The following is a 22,154-nucleotide window of genomic DNA, read 5'->3' as shown; positions in this document are numbered from 1 at the left end:
CCCACCTTAACAGAGACTACAGTCATACCTCTGGTTGCGAACGTGATCCGTGTGGGAGGCACGTTTGCTACCCGCAGCCTTCGCAGCCTGAAGCGTCACGTCTATGCATGCGCGTGATGCGATTCGGCGCTTCTGCACATGCGCGTTACATCATTTTGCGCTTCTGCGCATGCACGAGTGCCGAAACCCGGAAGTAAGACGTTCTGGTACTTCTGGGTTTGGCGTGGTCTGCAACCCGAAAACGCGCAACCTGCAGCGTTCATAACCCGAGGTGTGACTGTACTTTGACCACGTGGCCTGTGTGCTTGCTCAGTGTGCTGTCCAGGTGCTGACTGCTGGTGGGAAACTCCAAGGCCCCTCCTGCTCTCCCTTCATTTTTAAAAAAGGACTTTGAGCAGACAGCCCTTAAAACAGGGGACGCCCTCAAATAAGGGACTGCCCTCTCTCTAAAAAGTATAACACGTGGCCACCCAGACACCTATGTTCGAGTACTTGGGAGTAGGTTCCATTGAACTTAATGGGCCATGGGCTCTGCGTGCGCAGCGACACGTGCCTGAACCCTGCACTTATTCGCTCAGAGGCGAGCTCTCCAGCTAAAGAAGCGCAGCCCAACCTGGGAACGCGACTTATTGCCGCATTAGCAGCAGCAATAATAATAATAATAACAACAACAATAATAAATTTTATTTATACCCCGCCCTCCCCAGCCAAGACCGGGCTCAGGGCGGGGCTAACACCAGGTATAAAACAACTGAATTGAAATAAAACTTAAAAACAAGATTAAAATACAACATTAAAATGCAGCCTCATTTCAGTAGAAACTCAAATCAAAAACTCTTTGGGGATGAAAACGTCAAATCTTGACCAAGGCCAACTCTCCAGAATAATAAGAACAGGTGGCGTTGCAGAGCAACAGGTAGGGCGCGCGCAGCGTTCGAGCCGGGGCTGTGTGGATCCTAAGCGGGCGCGCGCAGGCGACAGCCCACCTCTACCAAGCCCACGTAACTGTCCACGTGCCGCCTGTCAACTTATTTCGCGCCTGCGCAGTACGCGCGGCCGCCCCCCTCCTCCCCCCCTCCGCCACGCGCGCGCGCCTTTGTTTCGAGCGGCCTGTTTCCCAGGCAGCCTGGCGGAGGGGCGTGGCTATGCAGATGAGTAACGGGGCGGGCGGAGGCATCATAGGCGGCGGCGGCGGCGGCTCGCGCTCCTGGTTTGCCAGTCCGTCAGTCGGAGCTGGGCGCTCGCGAAGGGAGGAGCTGCTGTGAGGCCCGAGAGCGAGCGCCTCCTCCCGACCTCCCCCCCGCCTCCGCCCTGCCGAGCCCCGAGGATGATAAACACCCAGGACAGGTATTGAGGGGGCGGAGGAGGGGAGGCTTGGGCCTACGTCGCCTCAGGGACCCCGAAGGAAGCGGCGGACGGGGGGGGGGGGTGGACCTCGCCCCGCATCTCCTCTCCTCACCGTCGCCGCCCTTCAGGATCGTGGCCTGCCTTTGGAAGCGGCCTACCCTCAGTAACCCCAGAACAGACCCGGATGATACAAAATGGAGGGGGGTAGGGGGGTGGAGTTGCCAGAGAGCGAAATGCGTGTGGGGAGGGGGCGGCGGGGCTTGCTTTTATTTTATTTTATTTTTGTGGGCGCGCGCCCGCGCTGGTGGGGAGGGCTGGTTGCAGCGCGGGGCGCTGTGCACGCGCTCGTGCAAAAGGGGCGGGTGGGGGGGGGCGGCAGTGGACCGAGGGAGGGTGGGGGGCGCCTGCTGCGGATTTGCATGTCTACCCCAGAGCCGTCCAGAAGTGCCGGGCGAAGGAGGGGCGGGTGTTTTGTTGTCACCGCGATCGCAGGACTTTGTTTTCGAAGAGAGCTTTTCCCTCTTCGTCTTCGCTTCCCCCTTTTCAGCCTCTGATAAATGGGTAGAGGCAGCTTTGTCCCACTGCCATCCCGTCTCCACCCCACCCCCGTCTCTGCAATCCACTGTTAAATCCTTTAACCACTCTTGCCCCCTCCCCGTGCCCCCTTGAAGCTAAGATCCTGACTTTCCAATCCATGGGGTGACTCTGCATTTTAAAATGGCATAACACAGTTACCTCTGTGGAGACTACAGCCTCCTCATCCAGGAATTGATGCTTAGTTTCACTGAAGCATCAGGTGTTCCCAGACTGTTCACTGGGTGCACTCATAGTATGTTAACAAGTTTGAGCAAGGGGCAAATCAAATAGGAGGGAAATAGATAAGGAAATGGTACAGGAAACAGGTATAGTGATTGTAGAAGTCTTGCACCAGGAACTCAGATAATGGTTTGGTACACCATTGGTCAGAAGACTTTGGGAAGGTTTGTGACAGCACATCACATTGCATTCAAAATGGCTGTAAGAACACCAAACAGCATCAGGGTGCTTAGTTGTGTTATTCATGGATGCTCCGTGTTTAAGAAAGGTGGATGCACAAATAAGTTAGGTGGACGCACACTCTAGGGATTGTGGTCTGGTCTGGTTCTGTAATTGAATAGTTAGGTATCTGGGGCTGATGAATAACCAGCTTCCCTAGGTACAGATGGGTAGCCGTGTTGGTCTGCCATAGTCAAAACAAAAAAAATTCCTTCCAGTAGCACCTTAAAGACCAACTAAGTTAGTTCTTGGTATGAGCTTTCGTGTGCATGCACACTTCTTCAGATACACACAGCTTCCCTAGGGTATGCCTAAATAATGTTTACTGTACTACTGTGGAAACACAGAATTAACCCCAAAACTGGATAGCTATACTAAGGCTGTTAATAACTGCAGTACATGAGGGGGTTGTTTTTTTTAGTGTGCTCAGACTTTAGCACTAGGACTCTTAACAACCAGTTAGAGTAGTCAGTTCTTCTCCGGGTCTTGTGATAGTTTTTACCCTGCACCCCACATTTTGCTTGTGGTGATTTGTCAATAATCTCAATTAGATGTAGGAACAAACCTTCCAAAAGTGAGTTGAGTGAAGGTCCTGAAGGAAATCTAAGGAGAAAAATACAGGAGATTAAGCAGAATATTTACAAAGCACTTTTACAGTTACTTGTGTGACTGTCTTTTGTGGAAGTTTAGGCTGAGACATAGACTTGCTCATGGCATTTGGTGAGCTTCACTGTTGGCCTCTGCCATGTCCACATCATACTGGCCTCCATCCAGCTATTAGCTGTGCTCCAAACTGCACTACAGCCACTCATACTCTGTATTTTGATAAATAACTCTTTATACAAGACAGAAACCTGCAGATATTTGCCAGATATGCTACATAGATTTGCTAGCTCTTATATACTATGTATATTCCCCAAGAGTGGCTATTTGAAAAAGCTCTGGGTTCATCTGTGTATGTATGTGCACTTGCACACACGTAGACTGGAAAGTAATTGAAAGTCAAAAATGTCTTCAGGTGACTCAAAGAGGCAAATATTTCTTTGGGAAGGCCAATGTATGAATAGCCCACCTGGCAGCAGAGCCCAGATTTTAAAACAGAAAGGAGGCTGCTTAAAATGCTTTTGGGAACAGCCTTCTCAGGCATGCAGCTTCTTTTCTCCAACATAAAATGTTAGTTTCTAATTTGAAGTTGAATAGTTAAAAGTTTGAAGTCAGATTGTCACTTGAGCTGGCAAGTGCTTACATGCATGTCTGGAAAAACTCGATGCTTTGCAAAACAGGAAGGCCCTTTGTTTACAGCTGTTCAAAGGAAGGAGTTCTTAGCTTTGTCCAAGACATACATGCAGCTGAACTTCCAAAGAAGCACAAATCCAATCTTAAAGTTATTTTACTCTCCATTATTCAGAATGTACAGTACAGCAAAGTGGAATAAGGGGCTCTGATGTGTTGTTAAATTTGAGTAAGATGAACATAAGAGACTCATCGGGATGTTTTTAAAAATCTACTTAAGGCCTCTTGTGTTATGTAAATGGTTAAGTAATTCTATCCATTCAGAGGTCTAGAAATTAGGTCAGCAATAGTGGTGTGTGGTAGTGATCCTCTTTAACATACACTGGAGTTTATGAACAATCTGCCTTGCATGTATCACTCTCGCTTCAAAGTGTAAGATCCTGTTGTTGTTGTTGTTGTTGTTGTTGTTGTTGTTTGATTTATATTACCTGCTCTTCACCAGAAGGTCCCAGGGCAGATTAGAGCATCATGAAATAAAGCATTAAAGCAGTTTAAAACTTAATTTTAGACTTCCTATTTTAAATAATATGTTTGTTGTAAAAACATCAAGTTTAGTACATCAAAACATTACTGCATTCTAGAATGCATTTTTACCTGGCAGCACAGCTAGTTTTTTCTTTTGAAATTTTGGCTGGCTGACGAACCTAGTGTTCTATTTCCAGTTACGGTAAATATTGCTTTTGCTTGTACCCTTGTATGTATCTTATTGAAAAGATGTATCAGTAGATGTTGAAAAATTCAGAGTCAACTCTGTGTGTGGATTGCACACAGGGTATACTTAGTCTGGAGAAGAAACCATTAAGAAGTAGTAAAATAGTAATTGTCCAATATCTGAAGGGCTCTCACATAGATTGGGGTGGTGAATCTTTTTCAGCGCAAGGGGCCTAATCCGTTATCATTTTTCTAGGCAGACATGATCACAGTTCAAGAACACCTAGACAGGTGACAACACTCAAGGAGGAAATAGGCTAGGACTGAATGAATATGTAGGAAGAGGGTGTGTGGCTTGAGAGGAGTCTTGAGGATCCAAACAAAAAGGCCTGGAGGCCTGCTTTGAGCCCCTTGGCCTGAGTTTCCCCATTCTTTCTGTTATCATAGGGCAAATTTGCATGACCTAAGCCAACAGGTTCCAGTTTGCAGGAAAGGGAACTTAAGGTAAAAATCAAGGAGAACTCCTTTTCAACAATTGAACAAATTATGGTGGAAGGTCTTTGTCTTTGTTAGAGGATTCTAAGCAGAGGTTAGATGGCTACTTATGAGGAATGCAGTAAGAGCAGATTACTTGTATCAGCTGGGGGTTGGACTTTGGTGACCTGTGTTGTCTCTTCTGACTCTAGGATTCCAATTCTTTATACTCACCATTTCTGTGCTCCAGGTTTGGTATTTGTATGCAAGCAAAATTGTATAATTTGTACTCTGTAACATTCATAGAGTGCACAAATAGGATGTTTGTGAAGCTCACAATTACAACTCTGTTTACTTAAACTATCAGAGTCATGATAGGGCATTCCATAATGGAAGTCCCCACAGTTAACCCAGTGGCATTCTGGTGTTTTATCAGTTTCCTGGGCCTTTCCTCTTTCTTTCATTCTGGGAGTAGCACTTTTTTTTTTAGTGTTAACAAAAGACTCAAAAGTTCTTTTTCTGCTACAGCCTAATAGTGATTATTTACATTAGGGTGCAGAAGAGCTCCTCATAAGAACATTGAAACAGCCTTAAAAATGAATCCCCAGTGGTACAAGTCCACTTGTCTACTTACGTTCTTTGTGTGGTATATGGAAAACAATTTCTCTACCTAGCAGTGATCCTCACAGGCTACTAGGCAGGGGGGTCACATGCACTCTCCTAGATGTAGCCTACAACTGGATGGGTATTGTTGTTTTCCTTGGTTAGATTGTCTGCAGCTATTATGAATGCAGTTTATGCTATTGTGGATAAAACAGAATCAATATTACTTTGGATAGGACTTTATCCTCTCTACTTCGATTCCTAGGTCTTGATTAGCTGATAGATTGGTTGATTTCTTTGTGTACATACTATTGCCATTTTGGTAATTAAGTTATTTCTGTGGTTAACTCTTGCGTGTGGTGTTGCATCTCAGAATGAGGTTCTGAACACTAGGTGGTACTGTTTGAAACAACGGATGGAGTTCCAGTGAACCTTCTGTTCACTCATGCACACGGGCTTCTTTGTCCATGCCACTTACAATTTCCGTTGTATTCTGTCTTCCGTCACTTGGTGGTTTCCAGTTGATATGATGTACGTAACCTGTGGTTGGTCTTTTAATTTTACCAGTTGTTACTGACCCAGTTATTTCAGCTTTGCTTTTTCACAGGAACCTTGGAATTTCTGCCTCTTGTTTTATGATATGAAAGCCCTTCTTTGGAGAAGCAATACTTGACTTTTTTTCTATCTTCATCATTGAATGAATATATCAGATGACATTAATTGCCAGTTGGGATGAATCTATGCAATCAAATATCCAAGTGTATCATATACAGATTGTTTTCTCATCTTGATTGTTTCAGAATATAGACCTTTTTCAAAGGCATGAATATAATGTCTACAGTGTTTTTTCCTGTAATTTCTGATTCCAGTATCCTAATAAGAGGGATTGGAGGTTGACTAGGGTAGGCTGATCATATCCTTGTGATGTATGAAAATTGTTGAATTAATGGCAGATCAACACAGTATGGCTTATTATTTAGGCTGTAGCCATACATTACTCTTTTTCAGAGAATTGAAGATTGTGTGATTGATTCTGTTATTTTTCTGGCCAAAGATATTTAGCAGATTTTTGTTTTGAAACACTACAATGCCCCCTTAAAATGGGGAAATGTACACCCACCATGGTCAATGATGGCTTGATAACATACCCTTTAACTCCATCTCTATCCTTAGGGTGATTTAGGTTCTGATTCCTTTATTTCTGCTTGTGAGATAGACGTTTCTTGTGCTTTTCTAATGGTGAGCATGCAGTGTAAGTGCTATGAAGTTCCACTTTTTGGACTAAAGATATGAAGGCGTACTAGTAAGCGATGCATACCACAGATTAGGTGGTACTTCCATACAGTTTCACAACAATGGTGGTATATGTGCATTTTATTGAAGAAGCTCAGGGTTCTGTGGATTTTACATTGTAAAAGCACAGAAACCATCACTGGACAAAACATTTAGTATCCTGAAAATTTCAGCTTTCCTTTTAAAAAGTTTTAATTTCTTATGGAGGTGAGTTTGAAAGTTTATGGGCCTTGCCTGAACACTTTGAAGCCAGAGAGGGCTGAGCAAGATTCCCATTAGTCAGGGGGTGGGGCTTCATTGTTCTGCATAGCTGCCCCCATGACTGGCAGAAGGAGACTATTCCACAAAATATGCAGATGTACTGTACTTATTTGCATAATGCGTACAGCTACTGTTTGGTGCAGAATTGCCCTTTGTTGGGCTGCAGGAACTTCAAGTATAGGTACAGTGGTGCCTCGCAAGACGAAATTAATTCATTCCGCGAGTTTTGTCGTCTTGCGATTTTTTTCGTCTTGCGAAGCACGGTGTCGGGAAAGTTTTGGAAAAGCTTCAAAAATCACCAAAGTCTTTAAAAACCTCAAAAAAGGCTACCACACCGCGTTCTATGAGTTGCTCCTCGAAGTCAAGTCGCAACTGTATTAACGACGTTAAGAAAAAGGAAACAAACTTGCAAGATGTTTCTGTCTTGCAAAGCAAGCCCATAGGGAAAATCGTCTTGCGAAGCAGCTCAAAAAACAAAAAACCCTTTCGTCTAGCGAGTTTTCCGTCTTGCGAGGCATTCATCTTGAGAGGTACCACTGTATGTGCCTGTGTAGGCATGCACATCTTTTAGTCAGAGATGTGATGAATCCATCCCTCCAAGGTTCTTTATAAGACCTTGCACTTCAAGAATGAACTGCTTTTTCTGGGAAAACAAATCTTGATTTTCACCACTTCACTAGATTATTCAAGCTTCCTCCAGCAGCAATAATGCTGTATTGTTGACTGGCGAAAACAAGCACATCTGGCAGCCATATTAGGAGGCCAAAGGGGGATGGGAAGAGATGCACAGTCAAGTGTTTTGCCTCACCAGTCTCTACCAGACACCAGCACAAAAGAAGAGCTGCTTGTCAGTTCATTGTTGCAGTGTATATGGGTGATGAAGACAGACCGAGTTAATGTATACAAGTTCAGTTGCTGACACTTTCAATACAGCTGCTTTGGATCAGTCTTCATGGGCAGAATTAACTTCTGTAAGAATGCTTGTTTGTTCTGTACAAGCAATTTGCTTTTCAAGTTGGGCATACAGTCAATTTAACTTGGCTTCAGTAAAGTTAATTAGTTGTTGTTCAGGGTATGTTAGCTTGGGGCTCCAGTATTGGAAATTAGTATAGCTGGCATGTGAGGACTGCATTTTCTAGCTGAAACTTGTTGAGTCTGAGCTCTGCTCAGTGCTGTAAAGTATGTGCAGCTCCCTTTGACATTGGGCATGTGGGAACTGGTTTGGGAAGTTTCAGATAGAAAGTATTCTTACTGCAGAACAGAGTGAAAGATTGAAAAGCTGCCTGTTTTCCCACAAACGTTCTAGGAAATACAGCATAGTATGGCAGATACCTTCAGACTCTTCAAGTCATTCCTATTTCAGTGGTCAGAAGCATGATCTCTGAGCCTGAAAGTTCCTTGGTAGTGAATTTGTAACATTGCCTTAAGTAAACCACTTAGTAGGTTGGCTCATGTTCCTTCAATAAGGGGTTGTTTTGCCCATCCTGGGAGGAAAGAATTGTTCTGTCTCTGTGTTATAACAAGTGTTCTGTCAAATGATGATGATAAACAATTGTCGTAAATTACAGGTGTCTTGTCAAAAAAATTGAGATAATGTATGGAAGCAGTTAAAGCATGTGCTGGAAAGGCCCTAATTCTATTTAGTACAGAAGTGTTTGGGATGTATAGGATGCTAAATGGCCTTGCACCAGTTGGAAGGACTGCCCTCTATATGAGTGCAGAGGACTGCTGCTATTTAGCTATACCTGTATAGATATTATGTGGTGCTAAATGAGTTGGTGTGCTATGGAAGGGGCAGCATTGATTGGCAGTATTACCTCAGTGCCAGGGTCAAGGTTCCCCTTTGTTGCACTGTGCAAGGCCATAATTGAAAAACACAAATGTCAAATGCAAGTACAGCAGTGTCATTGTGAAGAGCCCCATATGACATGCAACATGCATGTATACATGTGGCAGGAATAGACAGCTCTCAGCAACTCCCACAAGGTGTCCACTGGTGTGCTTCTGCAAATGGAACCCATGAACACAGGCCTCTCACTTCATAGTCTCCCTGTGTCAAGACATTGGGACAAATACCATCCCACTCCCCAAATGGGATGGGGCAGAAAGTGGGCCAAAATATTTGGCATCATTAAATATCTGATAGAACAAGAAGTGCAATAGTTATTTCAGCTTGAGCATATTTTCTTACTGGCTGTGCATTATTTTTATTGTCACGTAGCATTATGTCAGGGCCCAGCATACCAAAATGATTAAATGGTAATCTTGCGCTGCTTTGTTTGAGTACAATGGTAAAAGAACAGGTGGAACACTAAGCATTTGCTGTTGTGAAATATCTACAGGAACTAGGAACTGATTAGAAAGAAATGCTAATTATATTATTCTGGTAACTTCACCATGGTCAAAATTGCAAATGGGAAGTGTGCTGTTCATGTTTTATTAAAGTGAAGACAGAAAGCTCCTAATTTCAGAGCTGCTTCAGACATCGTAAGAAGCATTAAAAAACCTGTAGGAGGGTGCAGAGACAAATTTATTCAATGTGTGCTAGGCAAAAAGAAACCTTCAGAGAGATAAGTGAACAACACCTGTCTTGATTTTTTCCTAATGAAGAGCTACATTTGGCCAGAAAATATGTTTGACTAATTTGACTCTGCTCTTTTGGGTAGACTATTTTTTAAAGGAGATTCAGGCGATCCCCACATCTGAAGCACCTGCAGTATCCAGGAATAATTTATAACATCTGAAATCACACTGGCATGCTTCCCCTCCCCTTTGCTTTCATGCCTTCATGTAACAAAAGGGACCACGTCTATTATTATTTAAATCAGATAAGATCACTTCTGAGTGGCAGCATTGCACTAATCTTAGAATAATGTGTTACAAGGTTTGAAGTGCCAGCGCTCTTCTCTTTCCCTTTCTGAAAACATGAAACCTAACTCTGCTCCTTCAAGAATCTTGTCGCTCTATTTCTAGTTGTTTATTGAAAAACGTATGCTCATCTGATCATGTGTTTTTAGTCATCTGGGACTTCTGCCAATAGAAGGGGTTTGCTATTCACACTCCCTGTTCAGTAGGAATCATTTTCTCTGCCACTTGTCTAAGAGCTGCCTACCCAGAATGCCAGGGCTGGCCTGGGACGTTTTTAATGCTTGAGGAAAAACACCCTGCCACCACTGCCCCCTACCCTACATGTCCGGTCCTGCACCCTTCCTGCTGCTGCTGTGCCCTGCAGGTCTGGCAGCCAGGTTGCAACCACAGCAGCAGTCCGAGCGCAGCGGGGAGAGTGTAGCAGTAGGGTGCAGCCGCAGCAGCCCCCGCCTGAGGCAACAGCCCCAGCTCACTTCATGGGCAGGCCAGCCGGCCCTGCAGAATGCATTGGGCCCAGCCTAAGCTGACATGCTTGGAGTCTCAGCTGAATCCTCTCCGGCCTTGCAAATCTAACCTTGTGCTTTTTCTCTCTCTCTTCCAGTAGTATTTTGCCTTTGAGTAACTGCCCCCAACTACAGTGCTGCAGGCACATTGTCCCAGGGCCTCTGTGGTGCTCCTGATGCCCCTCACCCACTGTCGAAGATCCCCGGTGGGCGAGGGGTTGGCAGGGATCCTTCTCTCTCAGCTTTGATATATAAGGTGAGCCTAGTTTAATGTCTAGAGACTGATTGCCTTTGTATGATGTAGCTTTTTTGTGTGGTTGGGATGATGTCTTTGGATGTTGTTAAATAAGCCTTGTTTGAGGGAATGTACTTATGTTCAAGAATACACACATCAAAGAATGCAATGGATATTCTTTAATTCAAAGCTCTTCAAACAGAATAGGTCAAGCATTTACTTCCAGTACTGTAGTCCGGGCTATTTCTTCAAATAATGGACTTTGGGTACCCTTTCTCAGCACCCCCCAGTGCTTGCTTTTTATGATACAACAAATTAGGAAGCCTAGCGAAATGGCAGTCTGCACCAAGCCAGTACCGATTTGGAGTGTGTATAATGGAGAAAACAACACTAGGTTTCAATTCTCCCTCTGGATTGCTCTAAATAATTACCCAACTGCTCTTCTCCCCAGAGTTGTGTTTCCATAACACTTACAAAGCTAGTGTTTTGACTCATAGAATGGGTTTCTGAATGTTTTATTGCCATGAAAAAGGAATAAAGAGGCAAATGAATTTCTTTTCAGTATTCAGATTAGAAACTGGAAAGGGTGGGCAGCTGCAGAGCCATCTATAGATTAATCTGAAGAGACCAGTAGCCACAGCTGATTCTGACTGGTTGAAACTGTTCACCATTCTCATTTTGTACTGTGGATCCTGATAAATCTGTGGCTAGCAAATCTCAAGCCTTTGCCATCTGGTCTCTGAAGTTTTGCTTTTTCCTACTTTCCAGGAGTAGAAGAGTTATATTTGCAAACATGCCATGTTGGCCAGTGTTAAACAGGAAGCTACAGTGTTGAAGCTCTGCTGTAGAAAAGGCCTATTCATAGTCATCTTTGGATCTCACCAAAGAATACTGGCTGACTATTACTAGTTCTTAATGCCTGTGAATATTGGTTATCATATGCTTCTGGTGTGATTTCTTTTTTTTTTTTTTTCCTTTTGGCCTCCCATGTTGAATTGAGCAGTTCTTTGATTGCAAATGGTTCCTTATATTTGTGTCTTTACAAAGGGAAATATTCACCTTCCCTACACAACTCATTTAAATATTGTTCTGACACAACCGCTCATCATTTGATGCTTGCATAGTAACAACACTCATTTTGTTCAGTATGTTGTACTACAAAAACATGGTGAGAAGAGCAGTTGAGTGAGATTCTCTTGAAATGCAGAGTTGCCATTCAAGTAATCTTTGTAATACTAGGGTGTTAGTCACACAGTGGATTAAAATACACTTAATTAAAAAATATTTAATTGATAGCAGGGGTTTTAATTTGGTTGATTAATTCTGGGTTTTTATACGATTTAAACTAATCTTGAAGATGATATATTTGCTTTTAGTTAATACTCGGAAATCACTGCTGGTGTGGTCTTAGAAGAGCTATTCCAGAAGTGGGAGTGCATTTTCTAAGATGGTGCTTGAAGTCTTCATACAAAAATTAATTTTGTAACCCAACCTATTTTATTAATATTTAATTAACTTACAGGGGTGACTGGTCTGGACCTCGTTAATCTTCTTATGCAATGCGACTTTTAAGATTCTGTTAAAATGTACACATCTATCTGTCAAGTTCATAGTTGGATCATATTCTGTATCCAGTCAAGAAATGGAGAAAAAATACGCTTGGCTGTTTTTCTTTAAAAAGCAACAACCCACACAGTTGACAATAGTTGCTTTGTAGCTGCTGTCCTGCTTTCTGATTTGAACAAGAGAAGATCCCATGCTTATGAAGAAGCAGAGCTTTAAAGTATTCCCTGTGCAGTTCTATATGCCACAAATTAAGTTATCCAGGAGAATGTCTAGTGGTTTAGGGCAAAATAAGTTTGTTCAGGTTTTGATAATTCTCTTGGCAGAAAGTTATTTCGTAAGGTGTACCCACCTGAAGATTGCCGAGGGGATAGGATTTAGGGATCAAAAGACCCAGTCTTCAGAAATGTTGGACTGTGTCATCAAAAGCAACATATGTAATAGTTTCTTATGAAAATTAACTTAAGCTGTAACTGAGCAAACTTTCTAATTAAGTAGAAGCACTGACATTCAGTAGTTGTTTTAAAAATAGAGTATTTTTAGGTTTTAGTCCTCATGGCAATAAAGAAAAAATGAATATTATATTCTCGTTGGCACTTCCTTTTAACACTTTAAAATCTTTTTCTGTGACTCTTTAAGGATGAGAAGCTCACTGTTAACCAAGATCTTCCAGTGCACGATGGGAAACCACACATTGTCCACTTCCAGTACAAAGTTACGGAAGTAAAGGTCTCTTCTTGGGATGCAGTGCTATCCAATCAGAGTCTTTTTGTGGAAATCCCTGATGGTGTATTAGCTGATGGGAGTAAAGAAGGGTAAGTGTTTGAGCCTATAGCTATCATGGTATTATAGAATCATATAACTGTACAGTTGGAAGGGAGCACAAGGGTCATCAAGTCCAACCAACAGCAATGCCAGAATCTTTTGCCCAATGTTGGGCTCAAACTCATGACTCTGAAGGGGGAAAAGGAGAGTTGCAGAGAAGCTGGATAATTTATTTGCATTTGTCTTTACAGTGGAAAATGTGGGACAGATCCCTCTGCTTAAACTAACTTTCTCAGGAAAGGAGTCTGAGGCAAAAAGTTGGGGCAAGAGGCAAAATTGCAGGCCTTGTTGACATAAAAGAATGGACAGACCTGATTCCCATCCACCCGAACATTTTAAAAAGAATTTTGGTGTGAAATTGCTGAAAGAGGGATCCAGGAATATAGAGCATCTATCCAGGAAAACTGGTGGAAATTATGTGCATCACTTTACACATGTTTACATTAAATTGCATTTGCCATTCTAGTGCCCATTCACCCAGATGGGAGAAAAATGTTTGGCGCTAGTGCATTGCAATTTTTGTTTGTTTTAACCACTTTAAACACATTTTGTCATCAGCATGCTTGGCTATCTCACTGCTCACCCCAAACACTAGGGTTTATTCTAAGCTTCCCCCTCCCCAACTGTACAAGTGGCCAGCACAGTGCCCTCCCCCAACTTTTTTGTAGAGAGACAGAAAGGAAGGAAAAAAGAACAGGGAAAGAAGAAAAGACAGGAAATTTGTGAAAATGAAGGACAACAAGAGACTAAGAAAAATAGAGGTGCCTTGAAAAGAATGGGGGTAGGAAGTTATCTTCCTTACTTAACTTATAACTGGGTTCTGAGACTTCCTTCCTGCACAAACCATAACTTTGAAGCTGACCTCCCCTACCGCATCTTGAAACAAATGAAATTTTAACATGCGTAGCATAATGTGAAAGGAACCACCATGGCAGTTTTCTGCTGGGATGTAATGACATATACTGTTTAAGTACAATTCACCAAGAATCAATGCCTTGGACTAGTTAAGTAGTTAGCCTCATTATATACTGTAAAATATGATAATACACTGTTAAGGTTCTGATGATTTGAAAGACACCAGTATTCATCTTCATTTTCTGTCTTTTCTCATTTTTTTAAAGAAACTACTTAGTTCCTTATTAAATCCCATATGCCTAATTTGCAAAAATTAACATCTTACCGTACAGTTTATTTTTGACACCGTACAAAAAATTGTCCAGCTGCATGGTGGAATAAACCCTGCCACCAGGTTTCTGTTACACTCATTATATCTATGCAGCCTTTGAAGCTCCCATTGTTCTAGGCGCGTTTTGTGACAGGGAATTTCATAAACGTGAGCAGTTTCTGAGCTCTGGGAGCAGTACTGCGCCTAAGATTTCAGATTAAAACTGCCACTGCTGGAACAAAAGGAGGACCTTTTTCTGCTTCCCCACTTCCAGCCACTTTGATGACTGGAAAAGGGACCCTCATAAGAATATTAGGGGGGCAGACAGGGGAAGTATGGCTATTTTTTTGGCCAGTGAAAAATGAATATAAGGTTTTAGCTGCAGTTCATTCATTTACAGCTTTGTATTCTTGTTATAAAAAAGCATGCCTAGACATTCTGTTGCAGCGCCCATAGCCTATGTTTAAGGTGCCATTTAGTTCCTAGCTTTCATATCTGTTTCTAACACTGTATCATTGGTGTCCTCTAAACTCAAGCAACCCATATCTAAGTGTCGAAATATATTCATCTATTTTCTCCCTCCACATCTGATGCTGCTTGTATCTGCCTCAGAGGGATTAATTTAGAGACAGCACCTTCTTGTTCCCTGCCAGAGTAGTTTTGTTTGAGTTTGAGGTAACCGATTCTTAATGAATTTACCCATTTTGACAGATGCTGAATTTCTCATATTTTGATATATACTGTGGACAGTACATGTTTTTGAGTTGTATCCAATACTACCTCAACGTGAGAACAGACTTCTGCTTGTGCAGTGTGATGTCATTACCCTCTTCACCACACACTAACTGAGCTATCCCCATCCTAGCCCTCTAGCCTTCTAGAAAATTTGCTTCCGGAGGTGAAGGGGAACCTTGAGAACATTATAGTGGTGTGCTGGCAGGGAGGAGAGGATGTTGAAGTCTCATTGTGCAAGTAGAAGTCTGCTTGCCCAACTTGGGATTCCACCCTTAGTTGGCAAGATCAGAATTGGTAATCTGTTTTCCTTCTTTGTCCTATCCTTGCTTTTTGCTTGCTGGGTGGACTGAAATAATGATTTAAGACACTGAAATTCAGGTTCAAGGAGAGGGAGCACATGATTAAGAACTCATGGAAGTATTTCCTGGTTTGTCCCTTCCCCTAGTTGCTGTGGAGAATTCAGACTAGAGAGCGGGGGTAGAAATTTGTGTACAGACAGTTCACCAAAGGGTGTTATTGTAGAACCCATTTCCTTCCCATCTCAGTTGCTTTGAAATGGAAACCAGTTATCCCTCCAGGTGATAACTGGGAGGGATTTGCTGGCCTTTGTGTTTCGCTGAGGGAAGTAAGTATAGAAATGTGCACCCCACTATCTTGTACTTGGGTGCTGTGGGAGGAGGGATATGTCTGATTGCTCCATATTTCTCTGCGAGTGTTGGAAGACATTCTCTTCCCTCTTTGGATTCCCTGGATTCCTGCAAATGGGCTCTACTAGTACACAGATAACTTTGATATCCAAAAAGGTAACAACACAATTTTTAAGGGCAAATTAGCCTTTATATTTCCTTTTTATAAATGTGTCAGCCCATTCATCCCATCCTCTTAACACCACTCTTTTGACAGTACTTCTACTGTTGGCATGGTTTCAGTACAATTGCATAACTGTTTATTTTTAGCCAGCTAAAATAAGCAGCTTGAAGGTTATAATTAAAAATGGATCATTATCATATTAACAAAATCCCTTCCAAGTTAATCTCTGCTTGCTGCTGCTTTTGACTCTTGTGGCCATTGTTCACTTAAGCAATGATTAAAGCCTGATTTTTAACTGCAGCTTGCTAAATCAGTGGCAAGCGATGCCTGGCTAAGCAGAGGGTTAGGGCTGAGGTCACCCTGTGCTTTGGCTTTACAGTATTTCAGAATTTGGCACGAGGGTTACGTAGAGTAGACCAACCCCTGAATCTGCAGCATTTTGGAATGTGCTCGGTTTCATTGCTCCAGCCTAAGGGTGAGCTTGAGGTGGTTACTAGGGAGAGGGGTCTTTTCAGTAGTGGCACCCCATTTACAGAATGCCCTCCCAAGAGTCTTGCTTACTTGATGTCCATGCTGTGATGTTTTAAGTGATTTTACATTGTTTTTGTGTTGGCTTTACTGAAATAAAGTGACCTGAGTCGTCATATTTATCCCCACCTGTGCAACAGATTCCATCACTCTGGGATTTTCCAAGGAAATTGAAGGATTTAGTGACAATAACATACCCTTCTGGAACTTAAATATACAACTCATGGGACCTGTGTGTAACATCTTGCCTTCCTCCTGTGTGCTGCTGTGCATATGCTCATTAGCAGCCATGTTAAATTTCTACTTTTGACCCTCCCCCCCCCAAAAAAAAATATATATATATGCAAGGTCTTTTTCTTGGCACTTCTGTGTCTTCTCTGACAATTTGGCAAAATAGTGAGTTGGGGTGAGTGGCAGTCACACTGAAGACCCTACAATAAGCTAACAAATTATCCTGGGAAATGGTGTCTGTATGATGTGATTTTTTTCCTTTTCCCCTGGCAGATTATTAGCACTGTTGGAATTTGCTGAAGAAAAAATGAAAGCAAGTTATGTCTTTATTTGCTTCCGAAAAAGCAGAGAAGACAGAGGTTAGTGCTTTAGCCTCTTGTTATCCCTAACAATCTTAACCTTGGGGCTTGCAGAGTAGCCATTACTTTTGGGGGTACATTTCTGGGGGTGAATTTTCCTGCAGGTGCCAAGTGTGGTATTCTAAACTAATGTATGTGGGATGTTGTTTTTTTAAAGGGCTTTGCTGGGGATAGTCTGAATGGTGTTACAGCGTTTCTTGAAATATTGGAGGACTAAGTGCAACTTACCCAGAATGCTCAAAATAGGGCTTATTCCTGGGTAACTATACATAAGATTGCTACGTACGTTTCCAGTCAGAATACTGCAGTTCTTTGGTTCAAACGAGAAAGGAAGTAACTTTCTCTTGTTAGTTTTGCATGTCTGTGCAATAGCTGTATTTGGCTGGATGCCCAAGTTCTTAAATCAGGTTTAAGTGAGGTTGATGAACTGGACTTTCAATGCCTCTGTCCTCTTCCAGACCTTAAGAAAATGCGTTAAGCATCTATAGATAGAAGATTAAATCAAGGAAGTTTAGGGATTTAGTGTAAAGCATATAATTACTAATTGAAGGTGCATGTTGTAACAGTGGCAGTACTATAAGAGGAACTGCAAATCCTTTCTATGCCAGTTTTCCTCTGAATTGCTTCTTTTGTGCATTGAGTGACCTGTTCACAGTAAGCTTATCTAGAAGCAAAGGAATTTAATTGCATATTGATTAAAACTGTTCAGAGGATTTTTTTGTTAGAGGTAGTCTAGAATCTGGCTCCAGGACTCTGGTCTTTTCAGGTTTGTATTTAGATTATCAGTTTCAAAATCAGACTTTATATTTAAAAAGAGGATTGTTCATCAATGTAATTATTGGATCCTGATCCGCACGTACACTAAGCCCAAACCACAGCTAAGTGTGAACACAGGAGTGTACTAGGGTTTGCAGTAAAATTCCAGCCACTCCTCCCCCTGATCATCCCTGTTGCAGAGCCCAGGGCTAAGACATGGTCTGTCTTAGCATTACATCTGAATTATGGCTTGCCTCCCCACAAAGCATGAGCTATAGCCAAACTTCATTCCTGACTTACTGCTTATGGTTTGTCTGGGGCAGGCAAACTATTAGGTTGTGTCCAGATCTAAGCCAAATGATGGCTTAGCTCTGTGCAATGCAATGGCAGGGGGAAGAGTGAAGTGGCTAGGATTTTTATTATGAGTATGCATACTTGCATGTTCACACTTTGCCGAGGTCTGGCTGAGTATTACGTGTGAACTTGACATTAATGGTTGGCATTTGGCTATCCTTACCACCTAACCAAGTTGCTTCTTTCTAGTGTAACATTGTGTTTTCCTTTTGGTGGCTGGCGGGAGTGGGGGAGAGGTAAGAAATACGACTGAACTATTGTTCAGTAGGATGACAGGTATTACGAACCAGTAACCAACAGGATTGCAGCACAGAATGGACAAGAAAAGGGGTGTGAAATATGGCAAGACCTACTAGACAGTTCCGAGCCAGGGAAGAAACTTTTTTCAACCTTCACAGACTGTTGTTGAATGGTTTTTTCTGTATACAATTAAAAGTCATGGAATTTGCATTAGGAGCACAGCTTGTTTACAACCACACCTATCTGATGTTGCCAATCTTTGTCTTTGCAGCTGCATTACTGAAGACATTCAGTTTTTTGGGCTTTGAAATTGTGAGGCCTGGCCATCCCTGTGTCCCATCACGACCAGATGTGTTGTTCATGGTATACCCCCTGGATCAGGTCTCTTCTGATGATGATTAGACCCAGTGCAGCACTTCAGTGGGACCCGAACATGCTTCAAAGACGAGAGGGGGCTAAAACTCCTCTTCGGAGGAAAGGAAAAACAAAATTCTTCTGGACTGAAACTGCATTTCTTATTGTTAGAGTGACCTGTATATCTTCTGAGTTGACTTTTCCATTGAAATGTGTTACCTAGTGAATAATATAAAGTCTGCACATGTAATCGCACAATAGTAAATGGAAGGTAAATGGAGCCCTTTCATACAGCTCTGTTGTCTGCTGGTTAGCCTAGTGGACAGACATCCTGTCCAGCCACCCAATGGGCAAGGAGCTCAGAGGTGAAGAGGGACACAGATCTGACTTGTTAAATTAGCGTTGGGCTTTTCTGTTCATTTGGTTATTTGGCTTTCATTTTAAATAACTGTATACTTTTGTGTTCACTCAGACTTAAGCAGGAGGCATGCTTTGGGCATAGGGATGCGAGGAACAGTAACACTGTTAGCAAAGCCTAGGTGGTGGTACCCCCTGGAGTAACCAACACTGTGGGTTCCTGAGAAACTTTGTGCTCTTTCTAGCCTTTTTATTAGGTTAGTATTAACACTGCATTAGTACAGCTTTCAATAAAAAGGGGCATTCAAAAAACATGCGAAGCTGACCCTGATTTTTAGAGAGAAAGAACTGCATAAGCACCCCTTTCCCAGAATTGTAATAGTTCTGCTGTTTTTCACTGCATTCTGTAGTGGAAGTGGATGTAAAACTCTGATTGGAGATTTTGAATAAATGGTGAAAATTATAATTAGAGGATAAAGCAACAAGTACTCAAATCTAGCCTCCCCAGCTGGTGATGGGAAAATTTTATGCTGGCAGCTCTGATTGATGCCCTTGCAGCCAGCTTTTCTTGAGAAACCTAGGAATGGATTGCAGTATGCTTATAAACAAAGCAATCCTATGCTCTCCCACTAGGAATTAAGCACTACTGCATGCATTAGTGCTTAATGCTGAATAAACAACTAGGAAACTTTTCTGAAAACTATTTGGTGCTTGAAGCTTCATCTCATCCTTCAATGGCTTTCTTTTGTAGAATGGAAGACAACTATCCTGCTTATATTTTCTTGAACAGCCAGTTCTTTCAAGCTTCATTCATAACATACGATTCAAACACTTTCCTTGTCTGTTTAACTGATGTCAATGTGAAACAATGGTATCCAAACTTGCTTATATTGATTTTTGCTAAGATGATTCAACTGTTACAAAAAAGCAAAAATATAGACAGTCTAGGAGGGAATACATGTGCAATATGCTTTTTTTGTAGCTAGGTATCTGCTATTTAGTCTTCATAGATGGAGTTCTGCAGAATCCTCTGGGGTCTTACCCCAGAAGTGGCCAGTATGTTTCTCACCTAGGTAAGGGGCTACTGCTTGAAAGGGGAAGTGTTTAAATTGGGGTTCTGGAGAGGAATGTATGGGAATAAACTTAAGTTGTCTCCTCCCACCCAATGGAAGCTGGCATTGTATTACGAGTAAAGAGAGGGATTAGGTGTCTACTGAGGAATTTGCAACGTTAAGCATTGGTACTTTCAGTGCATTAGAGTCCAGGTACTCATTGTACACATTTTCTCAATGTCTACCATGATCTGGTTTTCAGAAGAAATTCATACACAGATGCTCATTGGTGAAAAAGAAAAGATGGTAAATACAAATGGCAATTTGCTTTATGTGGGACTATAAGCACTTGGTGAATATTGTGTAAATAGGGAGAAGAATCCCTATACAGGGCATAGGAAACTTGCTAAGTAAGTTACTAATTGGTCCATGAACTTATTTGCATTCAGCCTATTTCTTAAAACTATGGGAAAAGGTAAGGTTCCTTAGAGGACATGAAATTTATTATGCTCCCTTATGAAACAATTTGTATCTTGCTCTGGAGGCCCTATTACAGAACCTCCTGCCCCTGGTTGTCAGAACTGCCAAAATGCATTTCTGGCATTTCGAAATTATTTCTGTTCACTTTGTATTTTATGCACTTGTGTCCTTGCTGCAGCTGGCACATAAAAATGCCAGTACTTCTATTAGTAGTAACTTGTGATCAGCTAGATCCTAAATTGCATTTGTTTCTCATAATAATATTACACTAGTGACTCACTGAACTTGCAACTTTAAAGTACTTCTCTTTTCATACACATGATTATCTTTAAAAAGCAAAACAACAAAACAAACAAATCCAGTGAATGAGAAAGTTTTTCTTGCTACCCTCTAGTGTCATTTTTGGCAAGCTACAACAGCCAGTTAATTACCCCTTCCTCCTTGTTGCTAATGAGTATTTGCCAGTTAGTGGTACACTGTATGTAATCCAGTTTGAGCTTCCGTCCCCACCCCTTAGCTCTACTGTATCCAGTCTGAGCAAGTATCTGCAGGCACAAGTACAGAAGTCACACACAAACCCTCTCTAGAACCAAGCAGCTGCTTGATTACGAAGATGAGGTCACTGGAAAAGCAATCTACTTAATGTACCAGCTTCTTTTGCAAAAGGAGAAGTTCCACTTGTCTCGGCTCCCTTGCCAAAGTAATTTGCCTCTTCAAATGGCCCATGTCTCCATTTGAATACTATGGGTGTAATCAGCAAATTTTATTTTCCTCTTACCTCCACCAAATGCTTAGTTAGTGAGAATCCCATTCATATTTTTCTAGTTTGAGAGATTGTCCTGATAGTCTTGTGTGGTTTTTCAAATACGTTTTTCTGAACTGGTGCTACTGTATTATGTTTTCATCTGCAAGCTTCAACCCATTCCTCTGTGTCCCTAGGTCAGCAATAAAAATACTGCGAAACAGGGCCCTAACAGTGATCACTGAAGAACATTACTTACCTTATCCCTGAAAAAGTTTGTTCTTTTATTACCTTTAGCTGTTTGATTTTGTTACCATCATACACATGTTGCAGTACAGAGGTTTAATATATAGGTAGTTTCCTCAATCATCATAGGTTCCTCCATGATGCTGATATCGGATGGCTCTCTATCATCTCCTACACCTTTGTCCAGAACACAATTTTTCATCTTGATAAAGCACTGTCTGATTAGTTTTAGCACCATTCCGCCTCATTCGGATCGTTGAAGATCTGATTAAGAATCTTTTTAAAAGTAGCATAGTGTCACCTTAGCTGTGAGCACTGTGTGCTAAGCACAGAACCCTCATTAGGGCTGCATGTACTCTGAAAAGAACAGAGATTGAAATGATGATTGCCTTTTTTATATATAAAATGGTTTTATCCCTTACTGTAGGTAATGTGTGGGCAATTTGGTGCAATCAAAAAAGTGACTGAAAAGGTATCCAGTAGTCAGTACCCTGCATTGCTCCTTAAATCTTCATCTGTCATAGAATTATTCTATAAAAATAAGCATGGATGCAGTCATTCTAGCACAAAATACACAGTGCTTACACATCTAGATTAAGCTACCTAGGCTCAGTCTAGAGTCAATGCTGCATCTGGCTCCAGTTAAATAGGGCCAGGACAGTAAAAAATTAAAAGGCAATGAGGCTTCTCAGCGTTGAGAGAAGTAGAGATCAAAAGAGGATCCACCTGTTGTCTGTAATTATCTCTTCTAAATATTTGCTATCAGTACCTTCCATGTACAGAGGCCCATAGCA

The 22,154-nt window shown here is 41.9% G+C and overlaps 1 protein-coding gene across 1 annotated transcript; it reads left to right on the top strand.

The window, feature by feature from the left end:
• The first annotated feature begins 1,157 nt into the window (after positions 1-1,157).
• On the top strand, positions 1,158-21,346 carry OAZ2 (ornithine decarboxylase antizyme 2). Its single transcript, XM_028706019.2, is given in 6 exon segments — positions 1,158-1,347; positions 10,427-10,502; positions 10,504-10,584; positions 12,766-12,941; positions 16,694-16,779; positions 18,401-21,346. Coding segments are annotated over 6 exon segments (570 nt in total). The 5' UTR covers positions 1,158-1,327; the 3' UTR covers positions 18,532-21,346.
• Positions 21,347-22,154: the final 808 nt, after the last annotated feature.

The sequence above is a fragment of the Podarcis muralis genome, chromosome 14 (genome assembly GCF_964188315.1).
Source record: "Podarcis muralis chromosome 14, rPodMur119.hap1.1, whole genome shotgun sequence".
NCBI classification, from domain to species: Eukaryota; Metazoa; Chordata; class Lepidosauria; order Squamata; family Lacertidae; genus Podarcis; species Podarcis muralis.
This window is presented reverse-complemented; position numbering and strand designations above follow the sequence as displayed.